Consider the following 18,641-nt stretch of genomic DNA (forward strand, 5'->3'; position numbering starts at 1 on the left):
ATGCAAACACCACAATAACACTGTTTCATAGAGCAAATTCTCGTCTCTCATCGCTGCCAGTAGCTGCATATTTCCACCAGGGATGAGCAAAAGTGTGCATACCACACTTGTAACAATCTGCCCTAGCAGAGGTGACCCACTGTTGCAGTTGCCACTGCTGAAATGCACCACCACCACCACCACCACCACTGCCTCAGTGTGCTCACATCCACTCATGGATCTCCATGAAGTTCAGCAAGCGTCGGTGAATGTCAGTGGATTGCGTTTTTCCACGAGTAGGAATTCGGTGACCCACCTTTGCTTCATCTACACTTCTGTGTTGGATGCCATTGTGTCAGTGTCCCTCTGCTGCCATCTGTCACATGGCAACAACATGTAACGGGATATTGGCGGGAAGGTTCAGCCTTACTGCCATCCCGCTAACGTCCACCTCTTGACGGCATGGGCCAACACAATGAAATAGGAAATATTGCTTTCAGAGCAACAAACGTATGTATTGTTCATGTATTAAACTTTATTGCTGTGGCTTGCAGGAAGGAGAGGCTTCTCTGCCCAGTTTGCTGGTTGTTTGTGGGGATCATGGGATGTCTGAAACAGGCAGTCACGGTGGTTCTTCAGAAGGTGAAGTGCACACACCACTGCTATTTATCAGCTCTGCTTTTGAAAAGAGAAGTGGTAAGGATCAAAAGACCCTTTGTTTTTTTAGGATACCATTTTTAGAACGTTTCTGACTTCAATTTATGTTATTCCTGGAAGATACTTTGTTTTTATCATGTTATCGTCCTGGCAGTGGAATTTAGCTCACTATTAGTTCTACAGATCTGTCAAGATAACATACGTTCTTTGTGATCTGGGGTTTTTAGAATTTTTGTCTGTGTCACATTGAATGTGTGGCTTAAGCTGTGTAACCACAGACAAATTAGGTATTTCTTGGATTAAAGCAGGACAGTGCTGCAAAAGTTTATAATGTTCAGTACTAGAGAGATATCTTGTCTGGATCACAGAATACTGGTAAATAGATACGATTAGAACTTAAGTCCTGCTTGAAGTGAGTTTTAACTTTTGTCATTCTTGGCATTAGAATCAACACTTTTGTGATCTGGTTGTCAACATGTATCTGTGACATTTATAATAGAAGAACTCTGAGAGCTTTGGTCAATTCCTTGACCAAACATTTGAAGATTGCAGAGATTTTTCTAGCAATCCTTTTTCTGGCCTCCATTCTTCCATTTCAAGCAGCTGAGGCAGAAGAATAAATGCCATTTTTGTGTGCAGGGAATAATGGGAAAGAGGAAGAATTGTTCTTGTTAAAGGGAGGGAGATGACAGCAAAGAAAACAGAACCATTGATTGCAAAATATCTAGGGAAAGAATATGAAACATGAGTGTATTTCCTGTATTGGACAGGCAGTTCATTTTTTATTTTTTTACAGTGAGCTTGTCTGCTTCTGAAGCTCAGTCTCTGCTTGTATTACACAGCTTAAGATAAGAGGAATGAAGGGAATAGTGTGGTAGTTTGTGTAGCTTAAAATATCTTTCTGAAATAAACACTCTGAGTTAATAAGTGAGGCATAGTTAGGAATGAACATTTTCTTCAAAATAATATTTCCCTTCTGCCTTTCATTACGCCTCTTGTCATTTTCTGCTTGCTAAACCTTGCCTTATTTATTTTGCTGGAGGTTCCTGCAGCACAGTTAAAGTATATTTATCTGTCTATCATTTGTAAAGATGATATCCAGCAGTAGTAGAAAGGATTGCCTGAGATGTCCTTGAACTCTTCAGATAGAAAAGCAAAACACATTCAGAAGCTGACTAAGTAAGGCAAGTTTTTGGTTTATAAATGTCACTGATATATGTTGACAACCAAACCACAGGTGTTAATCCTGTAAATGCAATTTCTTATTCATTTGGATTAGTTTGTTACATTTAAGCTGAACATGCAGTTTTTACAATATGATAAAATATAGCTAGTCAACTGTCTTTTGAGAGCAAGTCACATTAAAGTGTGATTTTTTTATCATATTTTTAATATACAACAGCTTATTTCTTATTGCTCTAGTAGGCAAAATTCTATTGGTTGCTCCTTACATTTCATTTACAGTAGAATTATATTGTGGTTAAAGCAACAGACCTCAAAATAGTAATTCTTCAGGCTTTTACCTTTAATGAGTGATCTGAATATTAATTTTTGTAGGCACAGTTATGCCACCCATGACTGACTAAAGGTATTTGGTAGCTGGTCTTTCTTTTACTTTTTTACTTTTTACAACTAGTTAAAAATTTGCCTTAAAGATGAAATCTGAAATATGCTGACATACAAGCACTCGTGCAAAGAGGATTTAGGGATTATAGATGGCATTCTAAACAAGTATGAGATTAATCACAAGTCGATAAGAAACGAGAGATGAAACTCTAATACTCTTAAAGGGAGTCTTGAGAGTAATAAGCACTGTATATCATTTTTTTTCATGTATAAGTCAAAACACTCACTGCCTGGATTTGCAAAGAGAACTAACTAAGAGCATGGTTAAAGAGTGTTATGTAGTGTTATGTAACTAATAAAGCACAGGAAGAAACAATTGGTGTTGCAGTTTCAAATAATTACATACAGTGAATGCAATCTCTCATCTGTATAGAAGACTGAGAACAGCAGTCAGATAATGGCATCTTTATACAGAACCCTTTAAATTCTCTGCCTTTACTTGCGTGGAGCTCCAGGACTTAAGACTCAATGTTCCTTTACCTGACCTCCGTTTGTGCAGCAAGCTAATATGACAACAGCAATTTGATATTAATTAATATCAAGAAGCATCTAGAACACTGTGAGCATAGATTCTCATTCTTCATTTATGCATTAATCAGTCTACTGTAATGTTCTCTGTTCTTTCTAATCTGAAAGTCATCATACTCTCTCAGGATTTAACTGAGACTTGATACCATTAAGTAGTCTCATGGACAGTCTTTATACATACTTGTGTAACATTCATGTTCTGTTCCTAGTAATGGCACACACTGAAGAATTTTATTTTCTGAGAATTTAATAAATTCTGATTTTACAACAAAAGAATCACTCTGTAGCTCTCTTGAAATAGTTCTTACAGCAGCAGTGAAAATACTTTTTAGTTAAGAAGATGTCCAGCTTTTGCCATGTAAACAGAATGAGCCTGTAATTGAAGGTTTTTTTTTGTTGTTGTTGTTGTTTTTGTCTTGTTGATTCTAGGTCCTCTAACCCAACTTGAACTTGTGCAACAAACAGATTTGGCTAGTACACTGGCAGTAGGTCTTGGTCTACCAATTTCAAGGAACAATGTTGGGAACATTATATTACCAGTTGTAGGAAGCCAGACAATGAGAGAACAACTGCGTTTCTTGCACATGAATGGGTTCCAGCTTAGCACACTGTTGCAAGAGAATACACCTGCCTATGAAAAAGGTAAATAATCTAAAAAAGCAATAAATGAAAAGAAGGATATTTACCTAATAATCTGAGATTCTTTCTAACAGAGTTTGCGGTTTTCACATTTGAGAATTTAAGTGTGACAATGCAAATTAGCCATTTAATTGAGAGCAATATTTAGAGTAATAATTTGGAGTTTGCTTTTCGCTGTTATTTATTCCAGCACACTACTTCTAAATAAAGTTTTTTTTATAAAAATGTTCAGTACTCCTACTAGTAGGCGAAAGAGCAGAAATAATGATGGAGGAGTTAGATTAAAGTAAAACTACCTATGTGGTTAAATCTCAGTATTTTCATGTGTACTATTTTTGAGGTGCAGGGCACTGATTCTGATCACTATTGGAAAGAATAGCACAATGGAATTAATTTTCTGGCTTAGAAAGTCTATGTCCAATAATGCTGGGAAATAACTTAGGATGAGTTTCTTTCCTTTTTTCCTTTTTTTTTTTTCTTTTGTGTGAATTTACATGGGAGTGAGAACTCAAAGAAATGTAAAATTGCTAATTAAAAGTATACCTAGATGTACAATTACATATTTGTATATGTTAAGTGGAAAGAATGAAAAACAAGATTGGACAAATAACCAAAACATCATATGTCTACCCTAGCAAGACTTAAGTGGAGACTTAAGACCAGTAATACTTGTTTAAGAAGCGTGATGCAGACTGCAGCATAAATAAGCAAGTTAATATAAATATGTGAATAAAACTTAAAATAAAGGTTGCAGGTGAATATTTTACCCTAAATATTAGAAGACGTTGATTTTAAAGTGACTGTGAAGCCTGAAGTCCTTGTTGCTTGACTGTGTCTAAATCGCATAAATAGCTGCACAGGAATGTGAAGTTGTATTACAAGTATGAGTAGTTAAAATGGAAGATAACGTGAAGTTCAGCAAATTGATCACTGTAAATTGAGAAATAATTATCTTTCAACATCATGGCTTCTAACCATAATTAAACCCTGTCCAGGAGTCTGTTGAAACAAGTGTTGCCTATGGTAGTGTAATGTTAGTATATATAATGCTATGATAATAAGGTCCTATACTGATATTTTTTCCTCCAGCAAATGGGTCAAGTGAAGGAACTCACTATGTTGGCAGAGTTTGGAATATGGCTTTTTTAAATTGAAAATTCCAACACAAAATTCCATTTGACTGTTTCTTCAAGCACTGGTGAAGCAGGCTGAAGTTTCTTCCAGATTCTGTTTTACTTCATTTTTTCCAGGAACAGCATTATTTCAACTTGTAGCTTTCCTTTGAGATAAGAAATGAAAATAACTCAGGATGGAGGAAACAAAGTTTTTTATGCTACTTGCTTGTGACGGTGAACTGCTATGAGGAGTGCTATAATATTGGAGATAGGATGGTAGCGGGTAGCTGAGCCCCTGTGATTAGGTTCTCTCTTTTCAGTAACACAGCCTCTGTAAGATGGAATCAGATCTAAGACCCTGTAGTTTTTTGTGCAGTTTCTTAAGATGAATTTTCTGTGTTGCTGTACGTGTATTAAGGAGTCTTGCTGTTCTCACAGGTTCCTAGATGAGTAAGGCTTTATCTTAATACACAACTGTAGGAAACTTTGAATACCATTAAGACTGGCAGGGGAAAAAAAGATATCTGGCTGTTTAGTTAGTGGTAAGTTTCATTAATGTAGATACTTCAGTCCCTAGAAATACTGAAGAGTCACTAAATTGGTGATTAATGTCTGTAGTTCAAAAGTCTGGATAGATGGTGCTTAGTTTTGGGTTGTTTGGTAACAGAGTAAATACTATCCCACATTTCACACCACCTTACAAAATGTCTGGCTTTGTGGATAAATTGAGAGAACTGGATGTTGTTTGTGTTGTCACGATAGCCTTGGTAATACGTTTGTCTCCCATAATGTACTTTGAGATGAATATACATGATAGGTTAGATAGATGAACAGTCAATGCAGTGAGCAGAAAAGTGGCTAAACTGCCAGGCTCAGAGGGTTGTGATCAGTGACAAAGCCCAGCTGAAGTCCAGTCACTAGTGCAGATCCCACGAGTTGACACTGAGGCCAGTACTGTTGAACATCTTCATTTATGAGCCTAGATGATGTGGAAGAGCATCCCTCAGCAATACTGCAGATGGTGCAGAACTTGAAGAATGATACAGCAGATGAGTTTGCTGCTATTAATACAAACTGGAGAAATGGCCTGACCTCATGAAGTTCAGCAAAGAGAAATGCATCCAGGGAGAAGTAAATGCAGGTTTGATGCTGAGTGGCTGGAGAGCAGCTTGATGGAAAAAGACAAGGGGTCTTGTATTGCTGATTTACATTCAACATCATATCCTACATCATTGTGAAAAGAAGGCCAGCAGTATATACAGGGCTTCATTTGGAAGGCAATTGTCAGTAGGTTGATTTTTTTTTTTTTTTTTTATTTATTTTATTTATTTATTTATTTTTTTCCCCCTCCTCCTTCCTCAGTTATGGTGATATCACTTGTGGGGTCATTGACCCAACTCTGGCTTCCCCAGTGTAAGGAAGATGTGGACATTGTAATGTAATGAGTGAGAGAACTGGAACATCTGTTGTATAGGAGAGGGGCAGAGGGTGCTTGGGCTGTTCAGCTTGGAGAAAAGAAGACATGGTAAAGACTTTAGCATTGTATATTATGCCTGATGGAAGGAAATTAGAAAGATTAAACCGAACTAAATGTGGTGCTTGGTGAGTGAATAAGAGGCATTAAACTTAAATGAAAGGAAACATTTTTCTGTAAGGGTAGTAGTACACTGGAGTAAGTTACATGTAGAATTTGTGTAGTTTCTGCATTTGCAGCCATTCAAGATGTGATTGGGCATAGTTCTAAACAGTGTTCTAGCTCTGTTCTGGGCCTTCTGGCTCTTTTTTGTGGATCACCTGCACACTCATTTGAGGTGTGCTGACAAATCTTGGGCCATAGCATTTTGGAGTACTAGGGGTGGAGTGTGCTGTCAAGTTCTTTGAGGATAAGAATCCTCAGCAATTAACCCAATTAAACATGTCACTAATTTGCAAACTACAAATTGAAAATTTCTATTTCAGTTTCTTGGTTAGTGACAACTGGTAGGTGATGAAATTTCAGTTGAATTCTGAGCAGAAGTACTTTTTTTTTTTTTTTTAATATAATTGTTATAGAATTTTAGAACAGTCCATGTTGAAGTGGACCTCAAAATATTATCAGGTCCACCCTTCTGTGGGAAAAGGTACTTACATGTCCGATTGCCTCTTGAAAACTCTGAGTGATGGGGATTCTGCCACGTACTTGGTAAGGTTGTTTCCATGGCTGATTATTCTCACTGCACCTAGAAGAGCACTCTTGAGTGTGCGACCGTTTGTATCTCAGTGTGGTGGGCAGTTGTAGGAGATAGTACTACTTCCTTCCTACTCTAAACTTCAGATCATTCATCTGAATCATCTTACACAACTAGGGCTGTTTCTGTAAAAGGAATTTTACAGTAGAACAAAAAGCCACACTTGAGTACAAGTGTGGATATTAATAAAATGAATGTCCGCTTTTTAGTTTGGTCCCAATCCTAAGCTTGTGTTATGTGCTTACATTGAACAAAATGATTTGCTGGTTTCTGAGATTTATGTACTAAAACTGGAGAAGTTGCCTCTACATCATAAATTCATTTCATTAAGAACTCTGATAAATATACAATTGCTGCCTGTGACTGTAATTAAATAAAATTATCAACCAGATGTTTGGGAAGCATAACCAAGAGAGAGGCAGACGAGTGAAATAAGTACGTTAAAAGGAATAAAGAAGGAGACTGGGGGGGGGAAAGAAAAAAAGAAATGGATTTGGATCAGGAACAGAAGTTGTAGACAGAAATTACTTAGATTTCAAAATATAACTTGAAGTTTCAGTGTTCTGTGTAATATAATGGTGCTGTGCCAAATCTTGGTTTGATTGAAGCTCATTTTAGATAATCCATTCTGGATTTCTGGATTTCCTCAAAAGTATGAATATTTAACTCTTATTTCAAGTAAGAGTTGTTTGAATTTACATACTGGAAGAAAAACTTTCTAGGGAATTCACTGTTTAAGAGGTATATTGTGAAAGTCTTAGTTTAGTGCACACTGGCAGCTATCTTGATATGCGAGTGCTTGCTGCTGATTGAATTGCACTCACTAGCAGAGACCTGTAAGCCTCCAGTGTAATATAATCAGTGTATGTTTTTAATATAGTTTATTTGGAAAAGATCTATAAAGATCATTAAGTCAAACTGTCTGACTGTTTCAAGGCTAAACAGAGTTAAAGTACGTTTGTAAGAGCATTGTCAAATTGTCTCTTGCACACTGTCAGCCACGGGGCTCCAACCGTTTCTCTAGTAAGTCTGTTCCATTGTTTGACCATGTAAATTTTTCATAATGCCGAGCTTGAACCTCCCCTGGTGCAGCATTCCTTTGCATCCTATCATGAGTCACTGGAGAGAAGAGACCACTGATTCCTCCCACTCTACTTCCCCTCCTCAAGAAGTTGCAGAGAGCAATGAGGTGGTCTCTTGGCCTCCTATTCTTGAAACTAGATAACCCAAGTGTCCTTAGTGTCACCTCATAGAATATGTCATCCAGCCCTGTGTCCTCTGGACACTTTAAAGGACTGCAACATGCTTTTCATACGTAGAGACCAGAGCTACACGCAGTCTTCAAAAGGATGCTAAAAATATGGGGACATTCACCTCTTTTAACTGGATAGCTGTGCTGTGTTTACTGCACCCCAAAATGCAGTTTGCCCTTTGGCTGCCAGGCACAGTGCTGGCTTGCACTGAGCTGATGTTCCTGGTATTGCCAGGTCCCTTCCTGCTGTGCTGCTCTTGAGGCACTCATCTCCCATCTGTGCCTACGTCTGGCATTGCCTTGTCCCAGGTGCAGAACACAGTATTTTTCTTTGCTGAATTTTGTGGTGTTGATGATTGCCCAGTGCTCTAATGTATCTAGATCCATCTGCAAGGTCACTTGTCTCTCCAGGAAGTCAACAGCACCTTTCAGTTTAGTGAACTTGCTGAGGCACTCCACTCATGCATCTTGGTCATTGATAGAGATGTTGAACAGAACTGGCCTTAGGACTGAGCTCTGCGAAACACCACTACTGATTACTTTAACCCTTGCTTACTGAAACACCACAGTAAATGCTTAACTTACTTTTTAAGTAGGAAGTTAAGAAATTAAAGTTAGGAGGACAGTGTTAAGCTTGTTAAATAACCGTTTCCAGATGGTTCTTTTTGCCCTTGTCATTAACTTCATAGTGTGAAATGGCATGGAAGTAGCACGGGTTCTTTGTGGAGCCACAAGTTGGACTCATTGATCCATGTGGTTCCCTTCTGACTTGGGATGTTCTCTTGTTCTCTGGTAATTATTAAAGTGAAGCAAAAGAAACATTTCTTGTAAACAGGGCAGATCGATATGTATGTTCACATAGCATAGTGTCTACTGTAATTCATTTTCATCTGTTCTAAATTGAGCTTGTATTGTGGCTGCATGTTATTCCCAATGAGCAATTTTTAAATACAGTAGGGCACGCTGGAGTATGGGGCAAAGCACCTATAAAATGTTAAAGAAAACCATGTCTTAAGTGCTTTAGGATATAATGCCACTGTCAACATTTACAGTAAAACACAGCAGCTGGTCTAATTTGCTGTGTTGCGAATATATGCTCTTGAAATTAAACTTACAAGAGAGTTTAATGCTGAAGTGGATGTAAATCTCAAACTATTAATTTTTTGCAGATTTCTTTTTAAACTTCACATTTATAGTAATGAATTGTTCTAATTTTCTTCTACGTGTGAACAAAATTATGTCTCTTTTATGCCTGCCTGCAGTATCTGCTTATTGCCATTGCTGAATACATCTTTTGTGGAAATAAAAATGCTGTCAAGACTGGTCAGGAATTACTGTGCTGCAGCTTTTTCTGTGAATATCTAGCAGTGGGAAAGCTGGCAGTAGGAAAGCAGCATTAGTGCTGGGAGAGTAAAGTAGTGGAGCTCTCTTGCATCTTTTGAACTGTCTTGTAACATTCATTGTCTATCCACAACTATGGACACTCTGTGTCAAATATCAACTGTAACTTAGTGTAAAGTAAGGACTCTGTGAAATAACCAGTACTTCTGGGAGGGAAAATACATGCAGGATGAAAGCCACTGCTGCTGTAATTGCAAAGGACTTCTAAAATAGGATTTGGATATTTGTTTTTTCCTTATCTCACCTATTGTCATCACTCAGGGTTAGCGTTCCCACCTGCCACAAGTTTTCCTTCTGGACAAAATGCTTTTAAATGTGGATAGGCCATCATGAAATCACCTTCTGTTACAAGCCTTTTGCTTCTGTAGGCTAGTGGCAGGATCAGATTTTCTTTTTTTCTAATCTAGTTTGGACTGCAGTCAGGCCTTATACTATAGCAAGAATATCTAGCTTCATGGAAGGAGGATTGTTTTGCACCATCTTGATAATCCAAATGCCCGAAGCCAAACCATGCTCTTCAATTGTTAACCTTCCTATGCCTGCGTCAAAATACAGCTTATTTTGTGTTTCACTTTGTATTACCAACTGATTCTCATCACTTGCAGCAAAATCAGGGCCTCTGATCTGTTTTGTGTAGATCCTTCAGTGGTTTCTTCAAAGAAATAAAGTTTCTTCAGCAATCTGATGACTTCCTACTTGTGAAATAACAGCCTGGATAGTGAGCAGCTCCAGTGGAGGAAAAAAAAAAAAAAAAAAAAAAAGACTGTTTTAAGGATTTAAAGCATTTGATATGTTTATCTTGGAAACCTTTTGTAAAAGTAAATGGCTGTTTCAATGTGTTGTCACTTTTAGAGTCTTTCACATTTTATTTGTTTGGGGATTAATTGCTTTTATTTTGTGTAACTGTCTCATTATGGTCTTGCTGCTGGAAGGTAATGCTACTTTCTGTGTGCAAAATAAGTTCCAACTGCTGTAGCAGTGTTTTGGTAGATTACACAAGGAAATATAAAAATATATAGAAGTATGTTTAGATCTCTAATTATCCTGCTTGTTCATGAATCCTCTAACCTGTTGTTTTTTTCCCCCGTTAGATCTTGGATACGAGCAGTTTAAGATAGCAGAAAAATCCCATGGTAACTGGATCAAACTGTACCTAGAGGGGAATAATTCAGAAATACTGTTAAATCTTGGCAAAAAGGTCCTGAAACAATACTTGGAGGCCTTGAGGACGTTGAGTTCTTCGCTAAGCAAACAAGTGGCACAATATGACATGTATTCGATGATGGTGGGGACTGTGATCATTATGGAGGTAAAAAAAAATACATCTTTTTATGGAAAAAGTTAAATGCAAAACGTAAAATTTCCTGTTGTTTGACTATTTAGCGTATGTCCTTCAGGATTAAGTGTTTTAGGGTTTGCTGTCTGTATTTGAAAGATGAACGTAGTACTCTTTTTTAAATTATTTGAAATGATTCAAGAGAACTTTTGATGCCTGTGTCTTGGTGTAACTTGGTATATATGCAGATCACAAGTCAAAGAACAGCTTGGATTGTAAGGAACCTTAAAGATCTAGTTCCAACTCCCAGCGTAAAAAAAAAAAAATCTGCAGCGAAGTTCCTACTTTTTTCACCTTTATCTTACCACAAACACAGCTGCTCAGAGCAAGCTAAACCCTATATGCCCAAATTTTTCTCCAGCACTCTGAGAATTCTTCCTGTACTGATAAGTCAGTAGTCCTGAAACAAGTACTTGCTGGAAGAGGCAGAGTTGCCATTTCATATCTCCTGTAGGAGTAAAGATAAGATATCACACTTCTGGAATTTTAAGTGATTCTTTGCAATTGATAGTTTGGGGAGGTCTTGTGTGCTGGAAATTGCCTCTGTGGTAATGCTTTGAGAACCGTGCTGATGAGTTACCCCGCACTCACATATACAAAAACGTGCACATACAGTTTAGGTGACATTTTTGTCAACTTTTGTGAAAATTAGCTCCCTATGACAGACATACCTTGCCTGTGTACAGCATCATACACCTACAGGCTGTATAATAGCTGTGCATCTAGTTACGTTCAGTGTCTGCAATGGATAGCAGGAGATAAGTAGCTGTTTTGTATTTGAGATTTCTCAGCTCTTGCACCCTCATCTTATGCACAGAACATATTTGAGATGGCTTTCTCAATGGGCTTAATCACTGCTCACCTCTTGACAGGAGCTAGTTCCACAGTACCCACAGGGACGAGATGGTAGGTTCTGTGCCTCCTCTAAGATGGCAAATCTAGAGATGGACAATGCCACTCTGAAGCTGAAGTGCTTATAGTCCTTTCATGTTCCTTTGTTTCATGAACCTAAGGATTCAAGCCTTTACAGTCACTTTGTACCTGAAGCACTAGATTTCTTTTTTTGCAGTTGCTGATGCTTAGTTTTTCAACAAAACAGATCTCAGTATTTTAATTAATGGCTCTTTGTCAACAGAAACCTTCAGTTAATAGCTCTAACAGTAAAAAGTTTGCCTGATAAGAACCTGCTCAGTGTCACTGGAAAACTATAAGTGCATACAGTGTGTGGTTATGTTTTTTCCAGTTCAAAACTCAAGAAATTGCCTTATTTCCCAAAATCATTTTGTTTTATATGTATTTTCCACCCTTACTACAGAAATAAAGGCAGGAAATATCACAGGTGACTTCAAACTACGTGATTCTACAAGTGCTATTAATCCTATATTTGAAATGAGGAGAATACATCTAGTACATAATAACCACGCATTTGCTCAAAAAAAGCTAAATATAGATTTATAGATAAGTACAATATGAGCGTTTTAGTATACTGAGTGCTTTGTTCTAATTTAATAAAGTCCTGTATTAAAAAGTAAAACCTGAGCCAGTGTGATACTGTGAAACATCATGCTTCCAAATGTAAGTGAATTGTGGAAGGTAAAATGTAAGTGAATAGACTACTGCAGTGCATCAAAATTTTTTAAAGTCTAATTTTTACCATATCACTGTAATGATGGGTGAGTTTTAGGTAGAGGTCTTCACAAGTGAATGATTATAGATTGGCTGTGCTCTGATAGAATAGTTTTTATTTAGATTTGTTTTAATCTTGCCCTACCACAAGCAGATTGAGCCCAGTTTATTATTAGGTATATGTGTGCCTGTTGCAGAGCATCTTTCCAGTACATGGCTGGATTTTCTCTTTACGTGCACATAGGTAGCAGAAATTGCTAATGATGGTATTCATCTTCACCGGTACAGTCACCTGGGAAAAAAACCTGGCGTTCTAAGTGATTGGTGTGCATGCTATAGCAAAGTGAAATTGGTAAATCAAGTTAAGATAAGGAAGGGGACAAAAATAAACACCAGGAGAATTCTTAAGCTCTGAAAACAGCATACGCTTATGTGATAAGATGAGCACTTTCCCTGGCCTGGGAAGCTACTTGAATCAGCAAGAAATCTGAGATAAATAGCCACTGTAAGAGTGTCCATGTCACTTTAGGCCTTTGTAGGCTATAAATAATGAGTCAGATTTGTTTATTCAAGAGCTATTTTGGCATTGAGACTTAAAACACTTAATTCTGTAGATAGTTGAAACTCGCACAGTGAAGTCAGATCATGCACATAGTCAGTCACAGCACAGTCAGGAGGCACTTGTTTATTTATTAAAACCTGATAAACTGTGTGTCCAACCCCTTAAACTGATAAACAAAAGCACTATTTTTGCTTTGCACCTTTATATGGTGAAGTCTTGCACCGGTTGGACCACCCAGCATAGTGCTTCATGGCTTTTTTAAGATGAAGTATAGATATTAGAGTTACGTGGATGACACAGCATGAGTATTTTTGTGTGTGAATTCTGGCTGTATGCCTTAGCTAATTCTGATTCTTTACCTCTCAGTTCTGTTTTTTTTTTTTTTTTCTTTTTTTTCCCCCATAGGTTTTGCTACTACTTTTTCTCAGTGTGCCAAAAGCTCTGAGCAGTCGGGCAGAATTTGAAGTGCCCCTCTCCCCTCCGCTCTTCTCTCTGCTGTTTTACTTGATGTGTCTGATGCTGTGTGCAGTTCACGTCATTGTATGCACATCAGCAGAAAGTTTATGCTATTTCTGCAGTATGTCCTGGCTAACTGCAGTTGGAGTGATGATGCTGATTTCTGCACTCATGTGCGGTATTTTATCTGCCGTTGGAAAGATTCTTGACAATTCCAGACTTCCACTGAAGGTGAGAGCATGCATTAATTCTGGTTCAGAAAGTTTTGCTCCTTGTGGCACAGTTCCAGGTAAAGTTTTGTGGAAGATTTTTGTGTGTGTACATAGAGGAATTGTTGTTTGTAACGTCGCAACGTAATTAGAATCATTCAAAATTAGTATTGAAATGTGGTATGTTCACTGTGACACAATAAAAGATTGTTGTAAAAAAGATGACAGAAGTGCTTATTTTCACTTTGAGAAACATTCCAATCAGATTAAATTATTTTACAGTTGATTTTAATGATGTCAGAAGCAGTTTAACTGTGTACTAATTATAAACTCTTAGACAGAGATGTTTCACAACTGCAGTTGATGCAAGATGTATGATATTTTGTAAGAACAATTTTTTCAGGCAAAAAGCAGATTTGTGACTTATGTAAGTATGTAATTGCTGTATTCAGAGTAACTGAAAAAAGACAGTACTTAGCAGAATTAATATTGCAATATTTATAAATATATGCTGGAATTCCTGTACTTAACTATACATGTAAAGTCTTTGAGCGAGGCTGCTGATTTTTATGATTCGAGCTATGCAAGTTGGAATTTATCATTTTGTGTCTGTAACTTCTGAATTTGCCATTCTCTCTCAGACATCCGATTTTTCTGAGATGAGCCTTGGGCTAAAAGTAATTCCATTCTCCTCTCTTGAAGGCAGCAATTTTTTTTTCCTTCTCATTTTTCTTTCGTGCCGTTTAGTGTATTAAAAGTGATCAAGAAGGGGAGTTGTGGTAGGTCATGGCGTTTCATTCTTACGCTCGTATTTATTGGCAACATAAAGTTTGTGTGTGTGTTGAACACCTAGGCTGAAATAGTGTAAAATGTCACTAATGGTATCAGGGGAAGAAGTTTCATTTGAAGTATAACTCCTGGCATGAGTCTTTCTAAATGTTGACCATAATTTGCTTGTAGTTCTGCAGTAATTTTCATTGTCGTGTCAAACTAGTTGTAATGTTTTGATGCCAAGCCTAGTGATGCTTCTGTGGATTATTTTTAAAGGCAAATGAAAGAACACAAAATTAATCAGTGTGAATGGAAAAATCTGCTGGAGAAGATGTCTTGTTTTACGGTTTGTTAGCGCTGTTAGTACCTGGGGGTGTGTTTGTCTTTAAATGGATTCAATTTAGCCTTTTCTGGGTTACATAATGAGATGGAAGTTTTCTTTTGTAGGAAGGAAAATCATATGACCTTGAAATAATAGTTAATGATCACTGGATTGCGTAGAATCTTAATGTTTATTTGCTGTGCAACAATAAGGAAAAGCAACTACAGGAAACAAGCTCATTTGTCATCCTAAGTGTTAATTTTTTTTTCTAATTTTAATCAACAGTAAGAACCTTAAAATGATGATAGCCTATACCTACATAAAATTTACACACAATCCACTTTAACTTGATCAAGAACAGTCATGGTAGTCTCAGAACAACTCGGTCAGTTTTTGATGTGAAGTCTTCCTTCTGTACCTAGAAAAGAGTTAATTCTCTGTGACACCCTCCACTGTAGGAGCAGTGGGCTTTAGTGGTTTCTTATCTGTTGTCTCATTAAAGATAAAAGGAGAACTAGTCTTCAAACAGCAGTATTGCACTTCAAACTGCATTCTGCCTATCTCTGAAGTCTGTTGAGAAAATGAGCACAATACTTTTCTTACATGTTTAAGATAAATCTTGAAGCCTCTGTAGGAGAGGATGTGGTGCAAATATTCTTTCCATAGAAGTGCTTATCTCACTAGAAGCTAGTGGTCTGCATTTGGCTTTAGATGCCTGATTACCTGTTTTCTGTACTGTTTTTTTGTTTGTATTTCTTCCTTCATACTGAAGGTATAACAGGTAAGCTTGAAGTACTTTGCAAAATTGTATGAAAGAGCCTCTGCTTAAGTTGTACTTCAAAATTTTTGTTTGCTGGGGACTTCTCTAGGGAAAGCCTTTAAACCCTGTAATAGGGCAGTTTCTGTGCCTTTGTCATTCCTTCATTTTGCTTAATTTTGTTGCACCTTTTGCTGTGTGGCTTTTTCTTTTTTCTTTTTCCTCTTTTTTTTTTTTTTTTTTTGCATTTGAGATGAGGCTGACCTGGAGAGCTGTTAGCACAGTATTGTTTGTCTGTAATTTTGATGATTCTCTTCTGAGTTTTCTGCCTTTTAGCAGTCTGATCCGATCTTCCCTCTGCTTATTTATTTACTTTCTTTTCCCCAGTGAATTATGAATTCTTCATTTGAGATAATGTTCTGTGTGGTAGGGATTGAATAGTGCTTTCTCTTGTGACAGTCTCTTCTAATTTCTTACAGAATTTTGTCTCTCTAGCCACTGACTGCTTGTTAGCTAACCATTCAAATGTATACTTGAAATGGACAGATAGTGTCCATCTCAGCTTGATGGTTTTGAAGATGGTAACATGTTGGTATTGCTGTGTACCATTTTCCATTCCCGCATTTCTCTCCTTTGGGGAACTGTCAGAGAATAACAGGATCTTACTGAAAAGAAACATTTGGGAACTGTAAGCCATGAGGTCTCTTAGATGCCAAAGGCCTTCAGCTTCACGAATCCCAACAGTGGTGCCAGAACCAACAACACATTGAGTTGATCAAGGAGTTTGTGAGTGTAAGTCTTTCACCACTGTTAGCCTTTTGATATCTGGGGTGACCCAGGAAACTTCAGAGAAGTAATTGAGTCCTCCTTGGAGTGAGCTTTGACCCAGACATTTTGGGGCTTCCCAAACTGTCGTAGCTCTTCAGGGAATCTGAAGCAAAGAGTCAAGGCACACTCTTTTCTCCTTTCTCTCCTTTTCTTTCAGTGATAAACTTAGAACAGGTTCTTAACCACATACTGCTTTACAGATATGAGTTCTGTGTTTCTAGTTTGGCCTGAGTCTTAGGGTATCATCCCCATCTGTTCTTGACACATTTACATCTTCACTGGTGAGAGGCAGCTGCTGGTGAACTTCCTGCAGATGGCTTATATACTGCTAATAAAACTGCTCTGTCAATGATGACAGCAGAAATTGCAAAATGCAAATTGCAAAATTGGATGGAATGGTTTTCCTTAGGAAACAAACTAATTGTTATTACCCTAATGGACACAAGTAATTTTGTCAAGGAACACATCAAGTATGTGTGAAAAGCGTTCTGTTCTGTCTGTTTCAGTTGTCTTCTTTCCCCACCCTGTTTTCCCCTCACATCTGTCTTTGAGAACGAATTGAGCAAAAATAGACTGATGGGATGCAAGATGCTAGGTATTGTTTCTAGTTTTGTGTCCTGCACCCTACATTCTGTTTGTAAGAGAGCTCATCAGCTGGAGCTTTCTCCCTGGATGATGTAGAACTGTAAGCCCAGTACTTTTTTACTTGAAGATGGAGGATTCAGCAGCAGCTTGCCTGCTTTTCCTGTTTGGTACCAGGTGTTCAGGCCCATCTGGAACTTAGGAAGTGGGAAAAGCTTTATTCACATGTGAAAACTGGTGTCACTGGCAGTAACCTTCTGTCATTTTAGGAAAGTGATTGTACAGTGTCTCTTGGACATGAAGATGCTTATTTGCCTCTCACCTTGGAAAATATCTGCATTTGTAATAGAACATCTATCAACTCAAATGCTTCTTTCCTAGACTGGAAAGGTTAGGGAATGTGTGAAATTGGTGCATCATGAATCATGCACATTATCTGCTGTTTTATTTAAGTGGAAGATCAGCACATACCAGCAAAAGTTTAGCTGCTTCAAACTGGTAATAAATGAGCGAGGGCATTTTCAGCAATATTTTCAGGATTACCTCACCCCAGATGAGGGCAGGTACAGGTAAAAAGTCCTGGATTCTCCATTCTAGGCTATATTTATATTTCATACGTAGGGCATATTTGAGGATGTGAAGCTGAAATAAGTCTTATGAATGCAGACGTGTAGAAATTGATTTTCATCAACTCATTGTCATCCTACTCCAAAAATGACTGGATTAGTGGATGCATATCTCATCTCGTTGTCAAATAAGCTCTTCTATCCCTGTTTGTATTCCAGAGCAAGCTTATAATGTGTTGCATGTTTAGTTAGTAATTGCTTCCATTCCTGATCTGTAAAAGGAGTGACCCTTTGTTTGATTTACATTCTCCAGCTTCAGGGCTGTTGCAGGAAAGATACTGGTGGCTTCTTGCAGGTTGCTGTTTATACAAAGATAGAGCCTGTGAAAGGGAGCAGAAAATAATCCAGTACTGCCTTTCTTGTGGGCGTGAGAGATTACTGACAAGTATTTGGAGGGCAATCAGTAAAATACACATACAATTGCATCTCATTTTCCATCCTCTTTTTCCAGCAGAATACTTAGATTTTAGGGAAGAAACTGTTTATACTCTGTCGATCTTGAAGTGTCTTCTATTAGAATTAGGAGTATTATTATGCTAAAATTTCTGAATCCAAGTGCCCATGACCTGTAATCTGCAGGCACTCTCCACATTTGAAACAGTTATGAAATCCTGCTTGCAGATGCCAGGAGAAGAATCTTAAAGCAAGGTCTTGCCATTTCCTAAGCTCATGCTGTATGGTAAACTGCAGGTATTTTAAAAGCAATTAAGATAAGTTCTACTGTTAATGACTTCAGAGTTTTTTTTTTTTTTCTTTAAATTGTTTCCGTTCACATCTAAAGATTTTTTCAAGTGCTTCTCATTTGTAATGCTCTTTTTTTTCCACTGTGACTGAATATAGAAACTGATTACCAAGTTCATGAATTTTCTGAAACCCAGTGCAGGCAGTGTTAGCATCTGCTTCCTGACTGTTATTTATAGGTTCTGATTACTATGTTTCTAGCAGTACTAGTCCCTTCTTTTAATGACACTTAAGGCTTTAAATAATTCTGCAGCCCTTTACCAGCAGCAGCAGATCTTTAAAAATGTCAACTACTTCTTCATAGGATTACTCTAATGGCAGTTTTTAAGTACAGTATTTACTACTACTTAAAAATGCTTTTTTCCCCTGTATTTCTGATATAAATCAGAATCAGTAGTTC

At 37.6% G+C, this 18,641-nt stretch overlaps 1 protein-coding gene across 8 annotated transcripts in view; it reads left to right on the plus strand.

Annotated features, from left to right (window-relative positions):
• Nucleotides 1-18,641, plus strand: part of PIGG (phosphatidylinositol glycan anchor biosynthesis class G (EMM blood group)) — an 81,634-nt gene that overhangs the window by 8,967 nt on the left and 54,026 nt on the right. For all 8 annotated transcript variants that reach the window (XR_014880350.1, XR_014880352.1, XR_014880351.1 and 5 more), the window contains exons 5-8: nt 534-675; nt 3,220-3,432; nt 10,517-10,734; nt 13,355-13,636. Coding sequence is in view for 4 of the 8 variants with exons in the window: in XM_085212880.1 (XP_085069006.1) it covers nt 534-675; nt 3,220-3,432; nt 10,517-10,734; nt 13,355-13,636 (855 nt within the window). In the remaining 4 variants the exon portion in view is untranslated. The remainder of the gene's footprint in view (nt 1-533; nt 676-3,219; nt 3,433-10,516; nt 10,735-13,354; nt 13,637-18,641) is intronic.

This window comes from Meleagris gallopavo, chromosome Z (assembly GCF_905368555.1).
Source record: "Meleagris gallopavo chromosome Z, MGAL_WU_HG_1.1, whole genome shotgun sequence".
Lineage (NCBI taxonomy): Eukaryota > Metazoa > Chordata > Aves > Galliformes > Phasianidae > Meleagris > Meleagris gallopavo.